The following is a 22,631-nucleotide window of genomic DNA, read 5'->3' as shown; positions in this document are numbered from 1 at the left end:
GTTGTGTCAAAACACACCACAAGCTCATCCCGCTTGTTTAGACACCCTTAAAACCAATTTGGACAAAGCTATCTTGGAAAACAGAGCAGAATCAAGATGTTCTGGGGCTGTGCATCCCACAGGACACCAGCTCTGCAGCACATGGGACACCTTTTGCCAAAGAAGGCAGACAGGTTATATAGCTTTGCTGATGAAGAAAGCTGATCTCAGTTGCATTTGCCCATGGACATGGTTTGCAGGACAGCTGAAGAACTCATAATTTGAGTCTTGCATGTGCTGTTTGCTCAGAGACAAGCATGGTCTCTAGGCTGCAAAATGCCCTAGATTTGCTTTCATCTGAAGATCTGATTCCCCAGATAAAACTGACTGAAACCCATCTGCTACAGTAAAGGACAGCAATAAAATCAGCTGAAATTCCTGTTTCTTTGCTGCAGGACAAACCCTTAAAATGCACAACTCCTGGCATTTAGAGGTTGAAAACCTGAAGGTTGGGGTCCCTATACAGGTCCAAAGAGGTCAGACAGCTATCATTAAACAACAGAAATACATGACACCAATCTAACAGTGCTGTCCCAGTGGAGAACTACTTGCAGCAATGTTGATGCTCACAGCTAAATATCTAACCAGAGTCATGCCTGGCACCACTGACCCAGGGAAGATGACTGAATAGCTAACTAGTGAATGAAAACAGCTAACAGACCGTGACATGACCTATATGTCTCCCATCCCATGGTTGAGTATTAACCAGGAAGTCATCTACATCCATTGATTTTATTAAAAATTTGGGATTTGGAGTTGATGGTAAAGTGAAGCAGGGGAAAAGAGCAGCTGTTTTAAATAAATGGCAAGATTATCTTATGAAAATGCAATGGTGCTTCTTGGAACCACACTGTGAACAGTCTGGCTGTGCAACCTTTGTGCCTTTTGTATTTTAAAAATAATTTCTATGTTGAGATATAGCAGAAAGACTAAAAAGCCTGCCAGGGTCCTCTTTCCTATAAGTTTACAGCTCACAGAATGAAGAGAATAAAAGGCAGATTGTCTGGAGCAAATTCAAAATATCTTAGACACACAGTGGAGCACTGGCAGGGATGGAAGACATTACAGCAGACTTTCCCTTCCGTCTTGCCACTGGAGTTCCAGATAATTCCCCAAATCCAGCTCCCACCCTTGGGCTGAGTAAATGGAGTAGCAGGGGGCAGAAGGGGCTGTGCAGCTCCATGCATGTGTAACAGATACACTACGTGCTGCCACAGGGCAGCAGACACAAATCACTACTGCTCATCTGCTCTTCTGCTACCATTCTTTAAACAACCCTGAAAACCACAATGGAGAGTGGCCCAAATTTACAACCCCCTTTATCTTCTTCCAGAGATTTATCTCCACCCAACAACGAGCTGGTTCTGTGGAACGTGGTAAAACCATCACCCAGCAAAGCCAGACTCTGGGCTGGGCTTATGGCTTGATTTAACAGAATCAGATTCGGTGTCCTCACATGTAAAACATGCAGAAAGTTAATACCCCCATGTTTTTTAATGTCCTTGGTTTAAGAGTAAATTTAGAGCCCAGTTAAATCTACATCCCAGTAGTTTTAGCTAGATCTCTTTTTTTAGCTATTCAGGCTCTTATTTCCAAAGATATCTCCATAAAAAATGGTATGGTATTTTCTCCATCTGCCAACCCATACAGCACAGGCTTTAAACATGCAGACTTGAGGCATTAGTCAGCAAGTAGCAGTTTGACAGGGCTCCTGGCCACAGCACAGTACCAAAATAGCAATTTATTCCAAGGAAAAGCATTTCAGACTTGCATCTCAGCACTTTATAGACCCAAGTAAATACCAAGCAGGACAGAGTTGATGACCCAAACTTTGAATTAGATGAACATACAGACAGAAGAATTACTCCATGAAGCCCTTTTGTGAGAACACATTTAAATGCCCGAACACGAGTGGGCTGCATTAGCTTTTTTTAAGAGCCCATCTGCTCTCAGCTGAGAGGTTCACATCACACTTATCTAGTTTGCCTAAACTTGTCAGATTGTCTAAATTTGTGGCCTGAAATGTTTTTCATTAAGAGCCATGCAGCTGGACACTGCATGGCATGGGGCAGCTCTGAGGGGGGGCTGATCTGCCCAGCTGCTGCTGTTTGCACATCACTCTGATCATATCCAAGGGTAAGTGCAGGTTTGCTGCAGCCCAGATTTTTGGAATTTCAAGAAAATTTCAAAGTTATTTCTGATCTTTCAGCAGTGAGCAGATCCCAAGCTCACCAACAGAGAAGTTGAGGGCACAAGGTCTCAAGTCATAGGGACTCCACGAACATCTACACTCAAAATGGGGATTTTACACAAAAATGTTAGACATTCCAATTACATCTCTACTGCACATTCTCAACCATAAAAACAAATCTGCAATTGCACTTTTCCCTAAGAAAGGAAGGCAAATTGATACATGATGCTCATTGTCCTGAAGGAAAACAGTCAAGTGTCATGGAACAATCGAGTTTTCAGACACATGCATCAAAAAATAAATTTCTAAAGAGTTATACAGCCTGTATGGAAAATCATATTTAAAATAGCATCCAGAATTTGTATTAAAGTACGTTTGAGAGACTGTGATTTAAAACTTTGACTCTTTCTAAAGAAAACATTATTATTATTAATATTTATCTTAAGAGCCAGAAAAGCAAACTTTTAAGCTATACCATGTAGAATAATATCACACTATTTTTATTAGACACAGATGGAGAATACTTTTTTCAGACACAAATGGTAAGAACCAGTTCACATTTTTATTCAAAAGCTCCAGTATCTTAATAAAAGAAAAATCCTCTCAACTATTTTTCTACAGATATGAACAACTAAAAATTAAACACTTATCCTAGAAACCACAATGCTAGCTGGAAATTAACATTGCACATGGAAATGGAAAGTTTCTATGAATTACTGCCAAAAATGTTCCATACAGAAAATGTCAACCAATTCTATATTTTACTCTGAAGTTGTCAAGATGAAAAGCCAGCTGACAAGTTTATGTTACACAGAATTACTAATTGCTCACATCACATTGGCAATTTCTAACAAAAGCTTAGGGAAGCTTTGCAAAACTTTTGCTCAAAAGTTCACTCAAGGGCATTAATTTAAAAAGATAAGCACTCCAGAAGGAGTATCTGCTTTAAACAATGTTATGCCAAGCAGTTGACTTTAATCATGTTATCTGGGCTGGAGATGTCCCAGGCACCACCAGGACTAAAACGAAACTGAGCTGCTTTGGACTTCTGACTGCAGTCAGAGCCATGCCCCACACAACTGGCATTAGAGCAGGATGCTTTGACTGATATGCTCAACCTGAGCCCAAGAAAACAGAGCCACGAGGCACAAACCACCAGGTATTACAGACCTTTCCAGGCTCACATTCTGTCCCATCAGCCCAAGGTGTGTGTTGGGTTCGACATCCCTTGTGAGCACCATCGACGTTGATACACCAAAGTCGCCGACACTGCATCTGCTTAAGTGATTGCAGAGATCAGAACGTTAAATATGTGCCTCATGCCTTACCAGACAGATGATTCTTTATGAAATTATCCCCCTAGGATTTATCATTAACTCACAAGCTTGACAGTAAGTTGATGGATTGTGAGTCTGCCATTCATACAACCCCAGGGGACCTTATTTTGCTCTGGCAAAACCAGGAAAAATAAGGTGTGAAATTTCACTTACCATATAGGGGCACACTTGGGATCCAGGTCCAAAAATTAACTCACATTGTTTGTTGACGTCATAAATCAGCCCTGGGAGCTGCTGAGGCAATGTGTAAGTTCTTGATGAAGGTTCATCAAGCAAACACTCCCCATAACCAGTGCTACAACACAAATCAGAGTAATGGTGTTAAACAGGAGGCAGTGAGATCAGAACCCACTTGTGTTTACCTGAATTACCCTTAGGGCAGTTGCACACCACATTTGCCATATTTAACAAGCACTACAAGAGCTATTTCAAACTCAAGCACAGGAGGGTTTGTTACCAATACACCACCACCCCTGTGCTGTGACAGCATCTATCCACCACAGCAGTCAGCTACCACAGCAAAAGCATTTCTGAATGTGCATTTAGTTGCTGAGCAAGCACTGGTACATTTTTATGAAGAATTCCAAAAGGAAAATCACTGATTAGCAGAATTGCCCACGGGACTGAGCTCCTGGATTTCCCAGAACACCATCAAGGCTCTCATTCTGTTCCACACCACAACACACAGGAAGGCATCACAGCAAAATGGGCGAATCACTATGCATCAAACTGACCCGTGGGCTCCTGGAACGGTGTTCCCACCACGGATTAGTGCCAGGGCTTTATCTTGACCTGTGGAGCAGAAAGGCAGATTCAATCTGCCTTCTAAAACACAGCTCCGTATCTGGGCCACAAGGCTTGGAAAAGTCATTCTTCAGGTTTGAGGAGAACACACATTCCTTAAAAGCAATATCCATGGGGGAAGACTTATTCTTCCCCATTGAGAGGCTGGTCCTTGCCAGCTTATCATGAGGCTGAACTGGCAGGGACTGGATGCCAGGGGTGCATTCCTGCTCTATGTAAAGGATGCGTGCACACACAAATCCCTCTGATTTCCTCCAAACGCTGCACACTAGGACTCCAATTTAACTGAAGAACTCCATGGACACATGGACATGTGAAAACAGCCCAACACATGCATATGCAAGGCCTTACTCCAGAAATTCAGTGATGTATTTCCTACTGCATTTTGACCACATCCAGGGATTGGTGTAGAAGTTCAGTGTTGGTGCCATGACGTGCTGTTGATTTTTACCTCCATCTTCCTTGCACTTGTGATTGTCATCATGTGGCATGTTAAATCTAAGAGGAAAAGAGCAGAGAAAAGTAGAATCAGTTAAGAAGCAAACATCAAGTTTTTAGCATAGCAAGGGCAACAGTGTGAACTAAATGCAAGCAAACCCAAGATTTTTTCCTAAACAAGCTACTGACAGATATTACAGAATAGAAGTATTGATACACACATATTCATAATAAATTCAGAAGTGTTAATGAACAGGGTTCCTAGCAACTCATCTGGAAAAATCTGTGCAGCACCCTGCTAAGCTCTCCAGTCCATGACTACATATATTTAGTCAGAGAAGTCCTCCAGGGAGCCTGGTGTAAGATGCAGTTTCCTTTTCAGCTGATGGTTGCTATCCTGCAGACAGGCTGGAGTCTGGCCCCTCCTTCATAAAAATGACAAATAATCTGGAACTGACCACACATCCAGGAATTGATCTGAGGGAATTCTGAAGGAGATGATTGACTTGAGCCCACTGACTGCAGACCCTCATGCACACAGGCAACACCATGTTGGATACAAAATGTTTTCTAATGCAGTTGAAAATCCTGGGCCACACTGCTGCCTAAGTGGGGCTGCACCAGGGATAGACTTGGCTCCCATACTTCATGAGGAAAGTTTACCAAATGCCATTGCCAGCAAGCATTGCTATCAGCAGAAACCAATGTGAAGTTTGCAGCACATGACACCTTGAAGAATGTGGTAAATTCGCTAATGGAGACAGAGCGGCTTAAAGCGCTGCACTGTTTGAAGTGGGGAAGGGGAAGTGACCTGGTGTGATCCTGTGTTCCAAGGCTGGGGAGTTTCTATTCCATTAAGATTACCTCCAACAAACCATCTTTTCACTCTGCTCTCTGAAAAAAAAGAGCACAGAGGTGTTTCCTGCTCAGTTGCACTGCTAACCCCCCCTGCAGCTCTGGGGCAGCATTAGTGAAGGAATTAGCCACAGGTTAGGTGTGGGGAGCACCAAAACTTTGGGGACTTTCTGTCAGGAAGTCTCATTTAAACAAATACTACTGTGGTTAAAAATAGGCTGTCTCAGCCAGCTCTCCATGAAGAAAAACAGAGTTTAGAACAATGAGAGATTTGTTCCCAAGTACTCATCCATTCCACACCTACAGACCTCCACTGCAAAGCAGGCGTGTGGTGGTTTGGGACTTTATCAGCTGCCTAAGGTTGTAGCCAGGGGTAAAGGACTATGTGATCTAAGATGATTTTTCTCATGACTGCTTAGTAGTGAGAAAAAGTCTCAGTAGTGAGAAAAAGTCTCAGTAGTGAGAAAAAAAGCAAAAATCATTTGAAAGAAATTTCCGCTGAAGGAGGTGAATGGCAGCATCTCTTCTGGGGATGTCCAGCAGCACAAGATTTTCCAGTTCAAGAACTGAGTCAAGCTCACTTACACACCTCATCACCTCCTAGATGCCCTGGGTACGTTCCTCCTTCACACACAGCTGCTGCACTTCCTTCACCAGCACCGCACAGAGCTGTGGGACAAGCTGTGGCAGGCTAAGGACCTACTCTCAGAGAAGACTTCAGTCCCAAAAGATAGTTGAGATGTGCCAGCATCCCTTGCCCTGGTCCTCCCCAAGGCACCCAGCACCTCCCTTCTGCCCAAAATCCTGTATAGTTCCAATGGCTGTCAAGATGTCATTGCTTAGGTGCTGCTTGTGGTACTCTGTCATTCATCCTCCCCAAAACATAGCCCTGCTAGTTTTGCTGCTCTCAGGTAGGCTCCAGAGCACTCCACAGTTTCATCTACCTCAGTGGTGCATCTTCTGGCCAAGTATATTGATCTCCCCTCAAATAATTAGGCTCAGCAGTACCAGTTCCCAGCCTGGCTGGCAAGCCCTAATTAGCATAAATATTGGGCTAATTAAATGTAAATGTATTTACATAAAACATACACATGGCCAAGTTCATGTGCTATTGTGAAAGCAGTGCTCAGTCCGTTATCTTCACTTATTGAACAGCTCCTGTATGGGTCACAGACTGTGCCCAGTTCTGCCAGACCTAGGAGAGAACAAATAAGTTTATGATAGGAAAAGTCACTCACAGTTCAGCACAGGCAACTAACACTGCCACTACAAAAAAAGTTATTAAAAGACAAAGTTTTCCTTACCCAGAGTATCACATTTGTCGTGCGCTCTACAAATATCCTGTCTGAAAGCAGAACAGACCTGACACATTAATTCTCAATGCAGCAGTGAGTTAAGGTACAATCACAGTAACAACAGCAGAAACAACTCTTGGTCCTCCAGTGGACCTTCTCATGCTGCTTTGCCACATCATCCAGAGTCCAAACTAACTCCCCACCACAGTCAAAGTTTTCCATCTTATGCTAAACCCATGGGTAGACTTTAGACAGTCTTGAACCTCTCAAAATCATCTCCTGTTATGGTGGACACATGCTCCCACAACTGCAAGTACCATTACATCCACATCAAAACCTGAACATTTCCCATATATTACAGTCCCTGACACACAACTGGCTACAGTTTTCATGAGAATATTCACCATACCTGGTAACAAGCACAGCTGTATCATGCCGAAGGTGACTTCCCTCTGGGTGGTTTTGGGACTGCTGCCATTGGCAGAAGTTTTTTAATGTTGTCTGGGCATTGTAAGATATTGCAGGGCCATCCTGATAAGCAACAAACAGAAAACAGGTATTTTAATTATTCATGGCAATGCTCACTACAAATGCCATTGTCAAGCACAAGGCAAAGAAAATAATTTCCATTACCTGCTCATTATGTATCACGACCAATTTCACAATAACAATATTAATTAAATTTCCAATGCTTGGGTCTTTGTAGATGGAAGCCACCTGTTTAAAAAAGCAATATTTGGAATTATTGTTAACTTTCAAGGAAACAATTAATTAAGACAACACATATATTTTCCATTTTGCAACTGTTTTTCTCTTGGACTGCTCTTCTGCCTTGTTCAGTACACTGATGCTACATAGAGAGACCTGCAGGCAGAAGCACAATTTTAGAATGAAAAAAACCTGCTGGTATCACAGAAACACAAAATTTCCTTTTGTTTTAGCACACATTTCACCAAATTAAAGGATCATTCTGCTCTGAGACACAAAGACCACCAACCAAGACTGTCAAAAGCTACCTATTCTTCTAAGTGCCTGATTTTGACATGGGCAGTTTCAGACCACATATTCACTGCACTTCCACCCTCAGACAAGATGAACATCCCTCCAGTGACACAAATATGTTGGATACTCCCTGCCAGTCACTCTGCATTGCCAGAACTGCCTGTGTGGAAACTGCACTACTGCATCCTAGTACCTGCAGCTATTCAGGTGCTTGCTCTCAGCCTGGAAAGCCAGCTTGAGAATGATGCTAAGGATCAAGGTGACCACAGGCTCCTTCTTGTGACAGCAAGGGAAGTCAGGCAACTGCATAACCTACCAGCATCAGTTCCCTGGAAGGCACAGGGACCAAAGTACCTTTCAAATTCAGCTGTTATTTCATGTGGGCTTAAATAAAAGAGTACAGTGTGTGGTCTAAACAACCAGTGATATTGCTCATGGTATCTGATGTTCAGAAAGCTGGAAGAGAGAGGTGTGAAAAAGATCAGGAAGTGTGATGGATGTGGGAAAAAGACTCCAGCCAGTGTTTTCCAGCCACATTTTACCATTTTTCATGTAACCCCAGCATTATCTCCATGCCTAGGGAAGGCAAACTGCTGGTGTTGCATATGACTGCAGCAGAGAGGGGCTCTGTGACCACTAGAAAACGATTTGTGGGTGAATCTACTTGCTCTGGTTGAACACTCACAATTGACATCAGGGTTAAGACATAGTGCTGTAGGTTGGCTCCATGGTAGGCGACCATCCTGCTGTCAGCCACCACCATCACCTCCACAAAACGTGGGTAGGACAAGAAACGCTTGGTTCGCTTGTGGCTCTTCTTTTCAACAATGGTCCCCGTCTTGTTGCTGTCCCCAGAAAAAGAATTTACTTCCAGGCTGTGTTTCAACATCTCCACGTCAGACAGTATACTGCTCTCTGCCCACTGCCTTCTCCAGTGTTTCCGCTTGTTCTTTTTGTGACTGTGGTCATGATCTATGGTTAAAAGGCAGAAAAAAACATACAGTACATTCTGGAGTGAAAAAAAATTAATACCACATGTATGTTACGTCAAAATACCTATTACCTCAACAAAGTTGTGTGGGCTTGCTCCAAACAAGCAGGGAACTGAAACAGAAGCACTCTGTGGAAGCCCACCAAGTAGCCCACCAAAAGGCTGCATTTTAAAAGCCATCTTGGGGAGGCCAGTAGCACTTAGAGGTGGACATTCCCTGCAGCAGAGCCAGCTCCTGGCCCATACAGGAGGGATGGAGCCCTGCAATGGTAATTAGCCACTGCAGCAGGAGCGTGAGGATTCTGGGCACGTCCAAGGTGGCCAGGAAACCACAGGAAACAAAGGTCCAAATCCTGTATTTCTAACTCAGGCATGAAGGACGGCAGGATTTGGCCTTCACAGCAAAGCAATTATATATGATTTATTTCTGTCTCTAACAATAACACGGCTGGGCTTCAGTTCCCCCCCTCCCTTTATTATTCTGTGCTACAGGAATGGTAAAGGTCATCTAATAGCACAGCTGCCACTGGCGGAAGAATAGAATTCAGGAAGTTTCACATATACTGCTTTTGATATTCAATTAGGCCAAACATAAAAGCAGCCTGAAAATATACTCCATGCTGATACAAAGACGACAAAGTGAAGAGGGAGAACAGGCATATATAACATATGGAACGTGTACAATTAAGATTTACCATCTGATTAGTATGTAATTATAGCATTATTTAAATGTAAGAGCAAAATCAGGCTTATTTGATGCCACTTAATTTTTAATCAGTTCATCATAGGAAGTAGCTAATTGAATGTGATTCATCCACGAAAGACTGTTCACTTCTGCATTTAATATAAAGCCAGATCTGAACTACTCATCTACGACTCCAGGCTACAACCCTCATGCTCTTTGTATCTTTAGTTTAATTTCGTCATGGTGGTGAAAAATATCACATTTCCTTATCTGACCTATTGAGTAGGTTAGAGGAAGCATAATATTAGGGAACAAAGGAATACTCAATGCTCAAACAAGATTGAAGTGATAGGAAACTTCTTAGCTATTTTTCCTGTGTAGTTTCCTTTTAGGAATATTTGTAATAATTTCCAAAAAAATAAATAAATTCTGCAGTATCACAGCAGGCAAAGGGGATCAGCCAGCTTCTACCTATCTGAAAACCCTTTGGCCCTATGTGCAAATAGACAATGCAGTTGTTAAGAATTAAATCCTATCTACTCTGTACTACCTAAGTCTTCTACATTCCCCTTTCTTGATATAGTCCAGACCACCTTAATACAGCAGAGAGTCTGCAGTTATTTGAGTAAGAATTCAAGAAAGCCAATGGCATTTGTGGTTATAATTGGATTGCCCTAGTTCCTCTGCTCTAATCAATGCCCTTGTGTTGGCAAGGTTGTGCTCTCATGCTGGCACCGCTTCGTGGGCAACCATGACATTATCCTGACTCATTCAGTGCCAATCAGCTTGGGGAGCCAACTATGCATACAAATAACTTGAAGGTGAGAAGACCAGACTGAGGAGAAAGTGCTAACCCCAGCCCTACAGCCAGCTCCTCTCCTCTCTGCACCCTCAGCCTGCCACTCAAATTTCCCTTTTAAATAACTAACCTCCAAAAGGAGCAGGTGCCCAAAAAAAAAACATGTTAAGGATGGGGAGATACTCAACAGGGCTTGAGTGAGGCTGAAGACAAGGCTGCAGAGCAAAGGCAGAGCTCTGCAGGGCCCCACATGGGACCATGAGGCTCATGATTCCTCCAAACATCCAGGCAGAGGGAACTTAGATGGCAAAAGAAGGAATTGCAAAGACATCTATTACACAGAAGATGTATGAAATAAATTGATATATACTGGGCTTGCACTGAAATCCTGCAGCTGGTGTCACACGCTAAAAAAACCCCTCAAACCCACCCAAAACCCAGAGAGTACCACATGAAATTCCACACCTTGTTCTGAGAGCCCTGACCTGCACTTGATCATGCAGGGGAATCAGAGCCAAACATAGCCAGGTATGCCCAGCACAGAGGAAAATGACTTTCCTATTTGTGCAGAGATCTGGCACAGAGTCACAGAATCACAGGATCATTTAGGTTGGAAAAGATACTTAAGATCATCAAGTCTAATCATTAACCTAATGCTGCCAGGTGTTGGTACAGTATCAGTGTTCTTTCCCCATCCAGCACACAAATTAAATCAGACACATCACCACTTCCAAAACAACTGAATTATTTCCACTCACAAAGTCACTCCAACACTTGCAGTGTGCTATTTGGACAGGTCATGTATTGGGTGTTTGGGTTACTGGAAAACCAGGCACCAGTGATGGGAATGCACTGCATGGAAAGCTACTCCTGGACTTTGGTAGTAGTGAACTGTTATCTTCACCCATCTTTCTTGCATGTAGATAGTGTGCACTCACCTGTAAAAAATTAAATGCTAATGCTGTGCACTGCTCTCAAGCCATCTGTAAAACCCTGACCACATTAATGCGAGCTGCATACAGGCAGTGCCAGGAACTCTGTGTGCCTGATTCTGATGATATCCTGCTCCACTACAATGGCCACAGTTCAGCACAGGCAACTAACAGGTTGCCTTTCTAACAAAAAAAAAAGTTATTAAAAGACAAAAGGTTTTTCTTACCTAGAGTATCACATTCGTTGTGCGCTCTACAAATATCCTGTCTGAGAGCAGGACAGCAGGGGTCTCACTGAATGGTGCAACATGCTGCCCTTCCATCAGGCAGAAGGGAAAACCCCAGAAAAGGGTGTGGTATTTCTACACCTTATTTTCCTTTTTTTTTTTTTTTTTTTCATGTGTGTGTGTTAACGTAGTAACAGAAATCAGGAAGAAAAATGGTTTGCTTGGCAAGCCCTCCATCTTTGCAATGACCTGAAACACATCTACTTACACATGGTAGTAACTGGATGGGTTTAAGAAACAAAACATTTTTTTGTTACTTTGTAGAAAAACTAAACTCCAGTGAGTAGACAAACCCTATAAAACCATGCAAACTACAGTTCAATAATTCAAGTATCAGGTGAGCCCATGCACTGATTCAACAGTTCATATTCATTTGGGAGGCAGGTAAAAGGCTAGAATAATGTCCATTTTACTGCATACTTTACTAAGACAATCTATGCTGTTTTCACTGTCTTTATACAGACCTGGTCATTTATCTTAATTTTTTTTTTTTCTGTTTGGTTTTTCTTTGTAATGTGGGACTCACAAAGGAGACCCAATCCTGTGAAAGGATATCGCTTCCTGATGGCATCTTCCCGCTAAAGCCATTTATTTTTGCTTGGGCAAGGAGCTTCAGCCCAGAACCCATTCAGCTGATTTATGGATGTTTCCTGCTGGTTAATGTACTTTGGATCTACCATAAGAAAGAGGGCAGGGAAAACTCAGGCCCTATGTGAGTACTTTGCCTGCATGAAAGGGTGACAGGGCAGAGTCAGGATCTGCTTTTGACATAGAGGCTATTGTTATACTAAACCCAAATACTAAAAGATGGAATGATCACTTATCCCAGCAGTCCTAATCCTTTTCATTTCTACATTAACTAGTCCTTGGAATAGAAAGCAATTTGCACAATTAAGTAAGACATGTAACAATTCAAGCAATTCCAGTTCAGCTCCAAGTTCATAAGAGCTGCACATAGCAGCAAAAAAAAAAAAAGAAAGGAAAATAGAGAGAGGAAGAGAAGGAGGGGAAAAATTCTTGAGCTAACAACTTCTCCCTGCTAGAAAAAAAGTGTGATCCTTTCAAAACAACTTTTCTGGATGTGTGATCTAGGATTTTTAGCAGTTTACCACTCAGTGGTTGGCCCACATCACTTCTAGCCCTGCTCTGATCCAGTTGCACAGATAATAAAACTATCATTTGAAAGTTAATTATTTATTGCACACCTCCATAAAACAGACCAAAATCCAGCTGAGGTCCCCTCAGGCAGTCAGTCAGTATGTGACCTGTCTCCCTCAACCCCACATGAGCAAACCCTGGCCAAAAGCTTCAGTACAAGCTCCAGCTCCAGCTGCCTGGCTGGATTTGCTGCCTGTAGTTGGTACAATAGCAGCTGCCCAAGGGACTGCCATCACCTGGGAAACAGAGGAGAGAGGCAAAATAGATTTGCCTTCATGCAGAGATCAGACTGGCTGAAATTGAACCATGTTTTTAGGCTCCTCTTGCCAAGAAATGGAATGAAAACTGGCTCCTCTTTAGGACACAAACAGGTTCTAAGCTGGACCCAAAAATTTTTCTAGTCCTGGGTCAATTTTAATTCTACATCAAGATGTTTTGTATCTCTATCTTTCTATACATCTACAAATGTATCTCAGATGGATTTACATGAGGCCAAATTCTCACCTCTGTTACTGTGGGCTGCTGTTGTGGTCAGCCTAACCCAGAGTTGAACACACCTTCTCTGCCAGCAGCCTCACACCCTGCTTGGACAATAGCCAGGGATGGAAAGACAATGGGGGACCAGGCACTGCCTCACCCTGTCCCACACTGAGATGATCAGTCCTATGAGCAGGACTAATCCTGCCTTCCCTCTGGTTAGCTCCTTGACTGTGCAGCCAGTGCTGCTGCTATAGCTAGGAAGGCAAAAGAGGTTTTATTAATAGGGATGAGATCAATTAGCTACATTGGAAGGGAAATGAAGGATCTGGGCCAGCCAGGATCCAAAGAAAAAGATATTCTGTGCTAACACTAGAATGGAAGTTTGCCTGGTTTTTCAAACCTGCAAATGAGAAGTGTTCAACTGCAAATTAATCTCAGCCCACTCAACTGACATCAACTGGGGTTTCAACCTTCAGAAGCAAGAGCTGGACAAAACTGCATAGATCAAACTTCCATAGTTGGAACTATTGAAAATTCAGTAAAATATCAGCACTTTCACAAATGCCACTCTTAGAGCAATACAAAGGAAGGAAACTTTGATTTGCTCATGTTGTTGATACTTCCCTTTGAATTAAGAAACAGTCTGGAATCAGGATAGTTCCCTCCCAAACTGTTACAGAAGAATCAAAATCTTGGGCTTCTACAAAGAACTTTGCTACTAAGAAAAATACTTGCATGGGTGGACCATAAGCCCTCAGGACCAAGGGACACCTGCTTGTTAATTTTCTCACCTTCCTCCACTTTGAACTTTGCACACACACTTTACTAAAGTGGTTTTCTAAATGTCCAGCTAGAGCAATGTTCAGATTCACAGACATGTCCATGTCCAGGAGCTCCTGCTGCTGAAGTCAGTCCCATGTGTCAAGCCCAGAGCCTGGAATTTAAATATTAAGGCCAGAAAGCAAAGCTATAAAGTCATGAGCAGTTCAGACTGGCATGAAGCATCACTGATGCAAAAACCAACAGTTCCACCCCAATTCACTCACTTCATTTTGTGTCTGTGACTATAGGGACTTGGAGGTGCCAAAGCTCAAGGTGATGCTGAATCACTCCTGTCAGAGTGACCCTGCCTTTCTTCTCACTGCTTGAACCAGAATGCTGAGAACCATGACTTCCAGTGAGCAGCAATCAATTTCCCTCAGTAATAAAACATTCTCTGATTTATACCATGCTAGTACTAAAGACCACACATACTCCAGATGTTTTCTTTCCTGGTGATGAGTATCAGAATGCATTCCAGCCTAAAAGATTAGTTTTCTGCCTAAGGTGAAAAGTTGTAAGTGAAAGCTATCAATTTTGCACAGTAGACAGAAAGTAGATTAATGAACAAAACAATAAATTGTCTCTTTAGGAAAGGAGATACTAACACATAAGCTGAACATGTGGCAGAAAATGATTCAAGATCATCTTACAGAACTCCCACACATGTTCTTCAGGCAACTTCCAATGCACAAGAGTCACAAGTACAGCAACTTGTGTCCCACACTTGTGTCTAGTGACACCTATGAGGTACCATGCCAACAAGAACAACACCACAACTTTGTATTGACAGTCAGCAAAAGAAAAGACAAAATATCCCATTAGAAAAAAGGAAGAAATCATCCAGCAATTGGCCACAGGGATATTGATAATGACATTACAGGTATATGGGAAAAGAAGTCACAGAATAGTCAGCCTGTTTATTTTCAGTAGTATATGCCATACGGAACAGACAGAAGGCACCAAAGTGATCCCCCCTTGCTTCTCCCACCTGTCCTCCTTCAGTGGATGTCCACACAGATGAGGTAAAAGTACATCCATTTTGATTCCAGGATAATAATTTAACTCTGTCCACTTACCATGTTTAAATTGCAGAACAATAACCAATCAACAATGATTTGTTTAATCACAACCTTAAGTCTTACATCTCTAGGGTATCAGATGGATGCTTGATACATTTTCAATACTAAGAGTAACAACAAAATGCATTACTTAAAACTCACATTGAGGAATGTTAAACCAAAATTCATTATGGGATCTGTCTCATTGACTATGATCATTGTTTTCTAACTGAAGTCAGTCTATTACCTTATCTCACTTGCCAACACCACAAGATACCTCAAACATTAAAGACTGATCCCTTCCCCAGCTCATCATGGAAAAAGCTTGTGCTTGACCTCTTAGGCCCATCTGACCAAATACCAGTTGGCTCTTACTGTGCTGTTACCTCAACAGGGAGGCAGAAATAGAAATAATTACATTATCATATGGGAGTTGTGATGTAATTCTCTTTTTTATTCTGGGAGGGAAGGAAACCTGAATTAATTACTATCTGACTAAAAATTACAATCCACTTCTTTAAGATAAGGAAGTTTTCTGAGGAAAAGAAAAAAGTCAGTGTTTTACCCTGAGGCCAAAAGCAAAGCTGACAGCTTAAACAGACTCTTGAAAGAGCTCAAGGATTGCTCAACCTGGAAGCAAAGGCTTAAGAAAACCTCCCTGCAGATCTCCTGCAACCCTGAGTTTACGTGACACTCAGCAGTACAGAATTTGCCTGAAGACCTGCCTGGAAACCAGACACGTAGAATGCAAAATTCTGCTGGATGAATGAGTTGAAAACAAAAAAAAAAAGGGACACAGTTGGAAGCAAGATAGAGTCCAAAAGAAAAAAGCAAAAATACTAAAGGGCTCTAGACCAACAATCCAAGGGCAAAGGATCTGGGATTTCACCACAGACCACTCACAGGAGTACAAACATCGAGTCCTGTGCTAAAAGAATTGAAAGTTTCTGCCTCAAAACTGCTATAAATAAAGAACATAACACATACAAAGGGTCTGTAGAAAGAGCAGGACTTCTTCCATCACTGGCCCCATTCCACTCCATTGCCAACTGTAACACTGCAGAAACACCTTGAATCACAGTTCAAGCAGGAACAAAAGCTCATCCCCTCCCTGCACCAATGAAAGACCACCTTACAAAGTCAGGCTCTAGCCACAGTACCAGATCCCTAACACATCCTTCCCCAGGCTTCCTCCCTCGCCATGGCACTGATAACACACTAACAAATGCCCATTCTGGCAACCTTAACCTGACCACCCCTCCAAGCACATGGGAACATGGTGACAAGACCATCTCCTGCTTGTGCCATGGGTTCACCAGTGACTTCCCATGCAGCTGGCTGGCACTAGAAGAGTAGGCTGGTGCTAATTATCATGCAGGAACAAGATCACAATCATTGCGCAGGTAGCACCAGGCATCTGCTTGCTCAAGACACAGGGTAGCACACTTCTGCTCTAGTGGCTCCCCAGTGTCATGTTCAGTGGGAAAGGTTGTTACAGTTACTATGAAAGAGTAATCTATTACAAATTACTTATTAATGCAACTGAAAAATCAGTGACATATTACTGAGTATGCCTGTGTAATGCTAGCTCAACGGCAAGACTTGGTTCACGCTGCTGGTTTCTCCTGTGCTTTGTATTGGACCCTTCTCAGCACAATTTACACACAGAGCTTCTCTCCTCCTCAGCTGGACCACCTGGGGCTTCCCTCTGTGGAGCTGCTGTGCCTGGCCACACATGTACTCTCCAGCAGTCAAACTGCTCTAACACCCAACAAAATACCAGCAAATTTGAGACACTTCTGCATCCGTTTCTGGCAGGTACCGGGATGTGCTAAGCCTGCAGGTTGTGTCCCACAGCATCTGTGCTGATAATACTTGGTGGATTTTGGAAAGCAGCCTCAGCAGGTGAGTCACTGGGCTTTCCCACCCCTGCCAGCAGTGGGTGGGGGCACAGTCAGCATGGTGCAGGTAAGACCTGCTCTGTCCTGCACTCATCTGAGCCTGCTTCCAAAACCTCACTACCTCAGCACAAACTGCTGGAAGGCCTCTTTGCTGGCTACAGCCCCTTGGCTCCCCTCCAGAAACAGGAACAGCTCTAATCATCTTCCTACTAGTTTGGCACCATCAGAGTGTTATTGGTGCTTCTGCATGAGGAATTTTGCCTGTGGTGGATATTCCTGCTTTAAATGCTCTCATTAAGGAGTGAGGGCTTTGTGCAAGATCCTCACATGCAGCCCCAGAGCCCAGGTCCAACACCAGCCTTGGGATGGGCACAGCTGACCAGCAGCAAGTGAGGGAGCAGCTTGCACTCACTATATATTCAGTTGTTGGTTTAATCATCTCAGTCCCAAACAGTTCTTGAATATAAAAGAATTATGAGAAATGAGGCAAGAACAGGAAGGTATTTAACTAATGAAGCTGTGAATTGGAAGCGCAGATCAGCCAAACGAAGGAAGTGGGTACAAAGAAGGAGCTGCCTCAAAAAGTTCAGTCAGGAGTCCTGCATCAGCATCACAGTAAAAGCTGCACAGAATTTGCTAAATTTGGAACAAGAGCTGGGCAGGCAACAGAAGTGGGGTGATGAAAGGGCACAATAGTTGCAATTATACTCATGGACACAGGGGAATTGTGGCTCGGTGCAACCAAGCAGGTGGAGGCCACATCTGTCCCAGAACGAGGGGTGGCCAACAGGCAGAATGATGGTGAAGGTTCAGTAAAAGGCTAAAGCTATCACAGACCCCAACAAAGCTGGAAGAGAAGAGCTCCAGAGAACTCAACAAACAAAATATACATACAAATACATATATATACACATCAGTGGCAAAAAAATATGGGAAATATGATAGAAAGGAGAAGCAGCAGAAATAGACATAAGACCCAGAGCAAGGGGCAGTCTGAAGTGGTTTATTTAAGTAATGACCAAAGGCAGTGTCCTGTTGGCATCTGGAGCTGGACATCTCTCTGCAAGACCAAACCTTGAGGGTTTCACACGGAAAGGGCTCACAGGTCTGCTCCTGGCAGAAGGTCCCACTGGATGGGGGCTTGGGGAGAGGTGCTGCTGGCCTCACGAAGGCGGCTGCACGCTGACGCAGGATGCAGCTCCGTGCCTTTATCACTGGAGTCAGATTGTTCCTCCGTGGGGCGCAGGAAAGCTGAGCTCTCCAGCCTTGCAATGAGCCACTTCCTTTTTTTCTTTTTTTAGGATCACAATTTCTTTTCTCTTCCTCCTCCACCTCAAGAAAGCGGATATTTTAATAATTGGGTCGGAAGAGCTTGCTATCCTGAAGCGATGGGTGGTAGCGGTGCTGCACCTATAGTGACATCATGCTGTCAGCCTGGCCAAGTCCTCATCCCGTCAGGGCTATTCAGAAAAGCACAAATTATTCTGCCAGATCCCCGGCCAGATGACAAACTGATTCACGGCACTAACTAAAAGAAAAGAAGGAGAGGAAAATGCACCATTTCCTCCAACTGAAACTACATTAACCTGTTACCCCAAGGAAAACTGTCCAAAGCTTTTCTTGTGGCGGCTGAGCTGTATGCCAGACGGTTGAAATGCATTGCCAGAGACCCCAGTGCTGTGCTATGAAAGTTCATCTGCAGAGCACAGTTTCCATTTGATATCCATCAGCATTCAGAGGAAAAAGATCTTTTTCCAGAACACCTGCAGAGTATCTTTTATGTCAGGACCTAAAACTGTTATTAGAAACTTCTAATTAAAACTTAACAAAAGCAAATACCTGGTTTTCTAAGCTGACCTCAGGATGCTGAAAACTAAAAGTAAGACCAGGGAGACTGCTGCAAATAAAAGCTTTTACACAATCTGTTAGTCAATTCACAAGGGAAACGCTCCTGAATACCTCAAGAAGTCTAAAATTACATCATTATGGCAAGGGCACACCAGTATGTTGCTTATTAATCATTTCCAGGAAGATGACTATCAGAAAGTCATTCTTAATAGCACAACTGCCTGGCAACATGGGGTACCTTAGATTTCCCTCACATGAATTTCCTCTTTGAGCAAATTTCCACCCCTGCCAGAAGCCTGCAAACCAAATGCACAGTTTCACATGTTCTTCTGACAAAAGACTGGATTCACACAACACCCTACAACTATGACTAACTCCCAAACTCTCATGAAACCATTCTTCTCTGGTAGGAGTGAGAGACACACCTTGTCTAAACCAGTGAGTGATGCTAGATCTCGCATGTTCACCTCTGCTGCAAAGACACGCGAGACACCTTCTCTCACCAGATGTAACCTCAGGTAGGGATGCCAGGAGTCAGCATTGCCTAAACTGCTCTGAACTTGCTCCTTAAATGAAATAACCAAGACTTGTTCACCATACATGTACAGCCAGAGCAAAACAGCACCTTTCAAAAGCTTGGACGATGACAGAAAGAAGAGACGGTAAACAGGAGGAGGTGGAGAGAAAGAGGAGAGGAAGTCAAATAAGACTCTCATGTCTATCTGGAACACTTCAGCATGTGTTTGCGAGGTAAGAACTCCTTCCTCTACTAGATGAAGCAACTGAGAAGAGCAAGGAAACAAAGACAAGAAAGGAGCAAAGCATACTGGAACAAAGGAGGAAGAGATATACACCACATTGGCAAAATCACAGATGGAGTATTATTCTTGTGAATTATAATACAGAAGAATAATGGGAACTATGATACAGTGGGGTGAAATACAGTAGTCTGTTACAGCAGCACAAGAGTCAAGTCCACAAGCAAAATTCAGAGCCCTCCCAGCTACCTTTGATTCAATGAGTCCTGTGATCTGCTGCTCCGTTCCTCCAAGGGTTACTGATGCAATGTGCCAGATTCCATGTTTCTTTCCAACTGTTCTGAGTCTCCTGCATCTGATCTCAAAGAAGGGAGCAGAAACAGCTGGAAGAGAGAAACCAGAATGGCATATTCCAGCAGCAGCCCTTGGAAGAACAGTCAATGACAGCCTTGTGAGAGGTGCCACTGTACCCCTGGCACATACGTTTGCATGTGGACGTGGATTCATATGTCTTCTAGAAGAAACACACATTGCTCTGGTGGTCACAGAGTATCAGAGCATCTTTGGACTTAGCATGATCAGTACAAGCTGAACAGATTGACAGCTGAACAGCACAGCCACAATCAAAGTCATGGGTGCCAAACAAGTAAAACGTGCTAATTGCAGCCTAATTTGGGCCCCATACTTCTCCTCCAATGGTACCTTTACTTCCTGAGCAACTCCACCTACTTTGCATCATATGAGCAGCTTGCAGCCCACAGGGGAACCCAGTCAAGGTCTACTCTGTTTAAGCTTTAAAGTTTTTGTAGATCTAGCTGCAGGCCAAAGGAGGAGTGAAAACCAGCAGGTGAAACGGGAGACTGAAGGAATAAGCTTCTTCAGAGAAAATTTAGGTATTTGCTGCCAAAGGGGAGGATTAGTTGTGAACATCAGGAAGTCAAGGAAGCAGAGAGCAGCAGGAGGTCACTGCAGATAATAGGGACAGTAGGAGCAAGGCTATTGCTCATCAAGACACATGAAGGGGGAGAGAAAAAAGCTTTTGCTCTTTCATATGTGCAAGGACTAGAAAGCAGGAGTGAGGAGGTCAGGGAGATAGTGCTGGTGGAGGAAGGGCCATGAGGGAAAAAAAAAAAAAAAGCCTTTGATGAACCATGGAAAAGTGATTACTAAGGGAAGAACTGTCAGGGTTGGTGTTAGAACCTCCTCATTTCCACTAGAAAGAGGTAAGATGTGGCAACTCACAGCCAGATTTGGGGAGGAAAGACCGGGAGCACAGCAAGACCAAGACAGAGGATGCCATTTAAAGGACAGAGTATCAGACAGAAAGAATATCAGATTAGGATGGTTGGGAATTACATGTAGGAGAGAAGAGAAAACAAGTTTAAAGGCTTACAGGATACTTAAGGCAAGACAGACCAAGAGTTCTCTTACCAGCTTTACATAAGGAATCAAAGGGAAACTGCAACATTTTTTCTGACCGCAACTTCCTTATAATCAATTCCTAGGAAGCATGGGTGCACCACATCTCTCCAGGACAGCATTACTGCCACAAGCCCAGTCCTAGCACTCACAGCACCATTTCTAGAGGGGTCCCTCAACTTCAATCCCTTCTTTCCCATACAAACCTACTGCCTTTTAACTGCAAATAGCACTTCCAAGTATCAAGTCATTCAAGGCAGTAACAAAATGAGTACCTGGAGTATCACAAGTCTGCCTGTCCCCTGAAGAGTTGGTTGGAGATGTCCGGTGCCGGTAGACAAGATGTGGTTTATTGTGCTCTTCTTCATACTCCTGTTCCTCAAGCGATAGGAGTGGCTCTACAAAATAGTCCCCATCATCAGACTTGAATGTGCCTAGCTGAGAGGGACCAGAGAGAGGAACAGGAGGTCAGCTTTGCGTGATGACAAGCCACCTAGCAGCAGTAGCAAGCAGCTAATGAGGGAGGTGTGCCTAGTTCTGTGGTAACCCATTGAAGGCACCAGCTGGAGCTCCATCTTCAGTCACATTCCTTGCACCCACCCTGGGCTGCACAGCCATCCCACTGGTGCTTACAGAGGGCTAATTACTAACCCACAGGCAGGGAGCATGGGGGCAGGTCTGCCAGACCTTGTCCTTATGCCAGTGACGATTATCAAGCCTGTCCTGCCCGAAGAGTGATGGTGCTGCTGTGTGCTGGAGGCCCCAGTGCAACCCCATCATGTGCTGGTTTCATGCAGCATGTCTCCCTGAGACAGGCTTTTAACCCACATATGAGGATCAGAGGAAGGTGTCCAGCTAGTGAAGTCACTGCTTATGAAAAGACATCAACACTCCTACTTGCATACAACTATGAATGCAGGTATTTGACGGGTAAATAAAATATCCAAGACAAAACATTCCGCAGCCATCCCATACTGGCATCCATGGCCACTACCTAGGAGGGAAGTCACACACATGTGCTGTGCCCAAGCTGAGGCGAACACATGCACCCAGAGGAACTCGTGGACCGAATGAAGCCAGCAGAAACCTCCGGGGAGACCCCGGGATTGGCGCCCCGTGGGACGGAAAGACAGACAGAAGAGTCAGCCCTTTTAAGAGCTTCTGCTCATCCCGGTGCCAACATCCCTGCAGCGAAGGGCACCCAGCTGGGGTACCAGGGACTGGGCCATGCCCCTGGTCCGAGCTGCTGGGTGGCTCCGGGGTCAGCGCTGGTGTAAGCCCGCAGCCACGGGCACCCCCGGGGAGAGGCGGGGGTCCGTGCCCGTGTCTGGCCCGCGGACCGCCCGCCGGGGTGTCGGTGGGTGGCACTTTTTCCCCAAGACGCGCGGAGCAGGAGCGGCGCACCCAGGAAGCCGAGCGATTAAGAGCGGTGTGGGAGACAGCCCCGGCCGGGGCGGGCCGGAGCCGCCCGCCGCGGCGAGGGGAAGGGGCGGCCCCATCGCTCCGCCGGCCCGGCCTCCCTCGCCCCGCTC

General features: G+C 44.1%; 1 protein-coding gene across 19 annotated transcripts in view; it reads right to left on the bottom strand.

The window, feature by feature from the left end:
* Positions 1-22,631, bottom strand: part of ADAMTS9 (ADAM metallopeptidase with thrombospondin type 1 motif 9) — a 79,767-nt gene that overhangs the window by 56,132 nt on the left and 1,004 nt on the right. For 5 of the 19 annotated variants that reach the window (XR_015274984.1, XR_015274986.1, XM_086845896.1 and 2 more), the window contains exons 3-11: positions 21,375-21,537; positions 8,647-8,933; positions 7,593-7,676; positions 7,369-7,490; positions 6,969-7,009; positions 6,754-6,859; positions 4,723-4,869; positions 3,721-3,862; positions 3,401-3,508 (exon numbers count right to left, since the gene is read on the bottom strand). Coding sequence is in view for 13 of the 19 variants with exons in the window: in XM_086845896.1 (XP_086702022.1) it covers positions 3,401-3,508; positions 3,721-3,862; positions 4,723-4,869; positions 6,754-6,859; positions 6,969-7,009; positions 7,369-7,490; positions 7,593-7,676; positions 8,647-8,933; positions 21,375-21,537 (1,200 nt within the window). In the remaining 6 variants the exon portion in view is untranslated. Of the gene's footprint in view, positions 1-3,400; positions 3,509-3,720; positions 3,863-4,722; positions 4,870-6,753; positions 6,860-6,968; positions 7,010-7,368; positions 7,491-7,592; positions 7,677-8,646; positions 8,934-19,929; positions 20,064-21,374; positions 21,538-22,093 lie in introns of all 19 variants that reach the window. The other 14 variants (XR_015274985.1, XM_086845897.1, XM_086845900.1 and 11 more) reach the window with 8 other exon arrangements.

The sequence above is a fragment of the Cyanistes caeruleus genome, chromosome 11 (genome assembly GCF_971803275.1).
Source record: "Cyanistes caeruleus chromosome 11, bCyaCae1.hap1.1, whole genome shotgun sequence".
Taxonomy (NCBI): domain Eukaryota; kingdom Metazoa; phylum Chordata; class Aves; order Passeriformes; family Paridae; genus Cyanistes; species Cyanistes caeruleus.
The sequence above is the reverse complement of the archived record's forward strand: the minus strand, read 5'-3'. Positions and strand labels throughout refer to the sequence as shown.